General features: G+C 43.9%; 1 protein-coding gene across 3 annotated transcripts in view; it reads left to right on the top strand.

The window, feature by feature from the left end:
* The window catches only part of DMTN (dematin actin binding protein), a 25,720-nt gene extending 20,724 nt beyond the window's left edge, over nucleotides 1-4,996 (top strand). For 2 of the 3 annotated variants that reach the window (XM_006864409.1, XM_006864408.1), the window contains 5 exons: nucleotides 3,653-3,717; nucleotides 3,885-3,933; nucleotides 4,119-4,126; nucleotides 4,664-4,744; nucleotides 4,883-4,996. In XM_006864409.1, coding sequence (XP_006864471.1) covers nucleotides 3,653-3,717; nucleotides 3,885-3,933; nucleotides 4,119-4,126; nucleotides 4,664-4,744; nucleotides 4,883-4,996 — 317 coding nt within the window. Of the gene's footprint in view, nucleotides 1-3,652; nucleotides 3,718-3,884; nucleotides 3,934-4,118; nucleotides 4,127-4,299; nucleotides 4,366-4,663; nucleotides 4,745-4,882 lie in introns of all 3 variants that reach the window. The other variant, XM_006864407.1, reaches the window with a different exon arrangement.
* Nucleotides 4,997-5,254: the final 258 nt, after the last annotated feature.

Genomic DNA, 5,254 nt, shown 5'->3' with positions numbered 1-5,254 from the left:
AGGAAGACCATAGAAGAATTGATGCATTTGAGTTATGGTGTTGGAGGAGAATACTGAAAGTGCCATGGACTGCCAAAAGAACCAACAGATCTGTGTTGGAAAAAATGCAGCCAGAGTGCTCCTAGGAGGCCAAGATGGCCAAACTTTGTCTCTCATACTTTGGACATATTGTCAGGAGGGGCTAGTTGCTGGAGAAGGATATCGTGTTTGGTAAGGTGGAGGGTCAGAGAAAAAGAGGAAGCCCCCCAGCGAGATGGATTGGCAAAATGGCAGCAACAATGGGCTCAAGAGTGGCAACAATTGTGAGGGTGGCCCAGGACCGTGCAGTGTTTCATTCTGTTGTACATAGGGTCACTATAAGTCGGTATGAACTCAATGGCAGCTAACAACAACAACAAGTTTAATACAGTTAATACAGGAGTTCTGGTAGCATAGTGGTTATGAGTCCAGCTGCTAACCTCAAGGTCAGCAGTTCAAAACTACCAACTGTTCTTGGGAGAAAGATGAGTCTTTCTGCTCCCATAAAGATTTATAGCCTTGGAAACCCTATGCAGGGTTGCTATGAGTCAGAATTGACTCCTCAGCACACCACCACCACCACTAAGGTTAATATGTGACTGTGGTATCCACATGGCCACTGGAAGCTCCCAGAATGATATTTTAGCATGGTGAGAATACAAAGGAAGTAAGAAAGTTTTGCTACTGGGGTTCCAGTTCATATATGTACATTAAACATGTCTGAAATCAGTGAATGACTGAAAACAATTTCTCTCAATAATACACTTAGTCTCATTCTAGTTTTTGTTATTAAGTGACATTGATTCTGACTCTTACTGACCCTGTACAGGGTTTCCAAGGAGCAGCTGGTGGTTTTGAGCTGCTGACCTTGTGGTTAACAGTCCAGTGTTTATCCTACAGCACCACACCAGGACTCTTAGTCTCATTGTTGTTACTGTTAAGTGCCATCGAGTCAGTTCTGACTCATAGTGACCCTGTACAGGGTTTCCCAGTAGGGTACCTTAAAAAAAAAAAAAAAAAAAGGTCCAATCAAATAGTGGCTTTCAAGGGGATCTACTGGGCCATTCAATTCAAGGAAGAGTCAACTCAGAAAGTTATGATAATCTCTAAAAAAAGATAATAATTAAAAAAAAAAAACTTTTTATTGTGAATTAGGTGAAAGTTTACAGAGCATTGTTCCCATTCTTTCTTCTTTCCCAACTCTTCTGAACTTTGCCCTTGCATAAATGCTGTCCTTTTGATCTCAAATGGTTGAGCATTCTATGGTGTGCATAGCTCACTAGTATTGCTCCCCTTAAAAACCTATCCATTGCTTGGCTGAAAATTGAACCATGATGGTGAACTCAGTGACCAAGGGCCATAGTATCAGGATTCCACCAGTCTCTATTCTACTAATTAGTTGTTCTTTTTTTTATTATTATGTTGAATTTGTTCCACATTTTCTTGCACTCTAACTAGGACCTTCTAATGCTCTCCCTTTCAGAGCAGTTGGTAGCTGGGCACCATCAAGTTCTTCTGGTATCAGGGTTGTTGACACTGATATTCTCATGATACATTAGTCATTAGGACTAATTGTTTCCATGAATCTTGAAATTTCATCATTCTTCATTCCTCTGGACAGAGGAAACCAACAGTTGCACATTAGGTGGATACTCACAAGTTAAGGCCCCAATCACTACACACCAACACAGAATGTAGAGCACTGTCTTTGTGGACTATGTTACGCCAGTTGACTATGGTGTCTCAAAAAGCTAATCTTGACAGATTTTCTCAAAGGATACAGACAACCACAGGAATTTATTATGAAGAAGTTTTAAGAAAATGGAAAACTCCATTGGTGAGAAAAAGACCACCAAGAATTTTTTTCCCCCCCAACCCAACAATGCACCCACTCATTCTTTGATAGCAGCAAGCAAGGGTTGGTCCTGTGAGAATTTCACTGGGAAGTTTTACCCCATCCACTTTACAACCCGGACCAGACATCTTTTTGTTCCCTAAGCTCAACTCAACTTTTAAAAGGAACATGATGTGAATTCCTCGAGATTGCCAAAACTACCATTCTGATGTGGAATAAATCACATTAGAAGGGAGAGAGAAATTGAAACATGCCCTTCAAAGTATATAAAGATGGGTGGAGATACATGTTGAGAAATAATGGCTTCACATTTTCATATAATAAAGGTTTCTGTGATATTGCAGCAGTATTTTTGACTTACCTTCGTAGTTACAAAAGGTGTTTTAAGAGATAGAATAAATAGTTAAGGCCGTAAGAATGAGCTTAAGGCCTAAAGAATAAAGATGCCCTAGATTGGATTTGGTTTCAGTGTTCCCCTCACCCAAATTAGCTCTTTAACCTCCTTTGGCTTATGAAGTTGAAGAGCCAAATGTCTACCTCAACTTTACTATTGACATCCCTGAACTTGTGCATCATCAGTTCTCATGCAATTGCATGTTATTATCATATCTAGTCAGCTGTAACAATCTCAGAATATGTCCTTCTGATATAATGGTAATATTGATATGTTGTTGTTGTTGTTAAGTGCCATCAAGTTGGTTCTGACTCATAGTGACCCAGTATAGGGTTTCTGAGACTTTTAAACCTTTGCAGAAGCAGAAAGCCTCATCTTTCTCCCACGGAGCTGCTAGTGGACTCAAATCGCCGACCTTGTGATTCACAGTGATTATCCTCAGCTCCAAATATAACCATTCTAGAAATAATTTGGAGTGAAAATCTTACTTGTTTCATAGACTGAAATTCTATCCGTCCATTTGAAGCATAAATGTTTATTTATTATCACAAGAATAAAATACTTCAGTGTTGATCATAAATGTTGATCATTTTCTATGGAAACAAGAAGTGTTAGGGAAAATATATATATAAGTTCCTCAAAATACATTTTGTTACTACCAAGCTTCCAAACAACAGATCCTATAAGAATGCTTTAGGAAGAGAGTTCACTATAGTTTTAAATTTATGGAAGCTAAACATTTAAACAAAAATGGTTATCAAAACAATTACTATAGAATGCTCACAATTGCTAGTTAATTGGAGATGAAGAAACTTCTGAGACCTGTCCATGCTAAGAATATTAGATACCAACTTCTTTCTAGGAAAACAAGTTACTGAAAACAAATCATCATGGATTATAATAGGTAGTACTTAAAGGTTTAGTGTTATTATTAAATGTGTTGGTTGAATGTGACATCTAACAATGTAAATGGGCAGAATACTGACTGCAGGTACAATCTAGCCACTGAAGCATACCAAACATTTAGAATTTGACTACTAACATTACTAATAATAAATTATAATACTGAAATCATTCTATTTAGTTTACAGATTGATTTATGTATCCCAGGGGTTCAGTTTGTGGTGGTGATATTTGGCTTAGGCCTTAGATTTGGCTGAATCTAGACGTTAGTACTCAGGCATTTGGCCCAAATATGCATTTGCTGTACTTCTAGTTCAACATAGGAGGGAAAGTGTCAAGAGACAGTTGAGACTGGCCAACACTATGTTACTTATTGAAGGTGATGTAGGAACTAGAAGCTACCAAGTTCACCCTATGTCCCGCTGACTGCCCTGCCTTCTCAGGGCCAAATGGACTGAACTTGGTCTCTTGCTCTCTTCTAGCTTTGCACCCTGGAACGTCTAAGTCATCTTCTCTTCCTGCTTATGGCAGAACCACTCTGAGCCGGGTAAGGTCTCTGGGCCAGATACTAACTGTGGGAAGAGTGTACATGTGGCTGCCTCTGAGGGATTGGGACATTTGGGCATTCTGGGGGAGTGGGGTACCCTCAAACCAAAGGAGGGAAGATGAGGGGGTCCTCCTAGTTTCTGTCTGATCCTTCTGTGTCCTCTCTAGCTACAGTCCACAGACTTCAGCCCATCAGGGAGCGAAACTGGAAGCCCAGGTGAGAAGTGGGCTGAGCTGATGCAGGGGATGCTGGGAAGAGGTTGAAGTAGTTCCCTGTGTGGCCTGAGCCTGGATTGTGGGCAGGGTTATGTGGCTGGAGGGCTGGGCGGCTGAGTTGGGAGGAGGTTTGGAGGCCTGCTGACTTTAGAGCTGTCTCTGAACTTTGACTCTTGTCTTCCACAGGTCTGCGGGTGAGTTTCTTCTGGAGAGGAACACTTGCAGCACCAGAAACCAGACTCAAGCCACTGGAGGGGGGTGGGGCATGGGTTCAGGGAGTTGCCTGGTGAAGAGATAAGCCACCCAGAGTAAGGCTGGGAAGGTCTCCCTGCCCCACTCTGGCTCACTGCGGCTTTGGTCTCCCCAGAACGGAGAGGGCCAGAGGGGGAGGATGGACCGGGGGAACTCCCTGCCCTGTGTACTGGAGCAGAAGGTGAGGGGCAGAGCCAGGGGAGGTGGGCAGGGAACAAGCTGGTGGGAGAAGAAGGCTAAAACCATCTCTCTCATGGGTGGGGGCTGGGGGAGAAGCCAGGGAGGTTGAATGCGCTGAGGGGCCTCCTGGAATTGATGATGGGAGGGACAGCAGGGAAGCTGGGGGAAACGAATGGCAAATGGCATGAGCCCCAGATATTCCCTGCAGGCTGAGAAGGGGGCTCTGTTGAGAAGTTGTGGGAGTTACACGGACATGGGAACTTAATGGGCCTAACACTGTTCCTTCCCCTAACCCCCAGATCTATCCCTATGAAAAGCTGGTGGTGACCAATAAGGGGCGAACCAAGTTGCCTCCAGGTGTGGATCGCATGCGGCTTGAGGTATGTAGGGTGAAGGCATTGGAACCTTGTCCCTTGTCTGGTGGGGAAGATAGGAAGCCCGAGTGCCCCTTAGTCATTCAACACAGCCTAAGCCTGCCTTGCCCTCATCCCTAAACTGCCTCTGTGTGTCCCCAACAGAGACATCTGTCAGCTGAGGACTTCTCAAGAGTATTTGCCATGTCTCCCGAGGAGTTTGGCAAGTTGGCTCTGTGGAAGCGGAATGAACTCAAGAAAAAGGCCTCTCTCTTCTGATTGTCCCCTCCCTTTCTATGACCAACTCCACCCCTGCTGCTTCAGTGCTCTGGAGCCATTCACGAGATCCCAAAGCATCCTGTTCCCCTGGTGGGCTGGGAGCAGTCATCTCTTAGGGCAGTGGGAGGTGAAGTAAGGGTGGGATTGGCAGGTAGATGGGGAGACCAAGAATTCTGCAGTCCTGGGGTGGCATGGGCTTTCTTCCTCCTAATGAGCCAGGAGTCTTCCTGCTGTCATCCCTGGTCCCCAGTACACAGG

The sequence above is a fragment of the Chrysochloris asiatica genome, unplaced genomic scaffold (genome assembly GCF_000296735.1).
Source record: "Chrysochloris asiatica unplaced genomic scaffold, ChrAsi1.0 scaffold00064, whole genome shotgun sequence".
NCBI classification, from domain to species: Eukaryota; Metazoa; Chordata; class Mammalia; order Afrosoricida; family Chrysochloridae; genus Chrysochloris; species Chrysochloris asiatica.
This window is presented reverse-complemented; position numbering and strand designations above follow the sequence as displayed.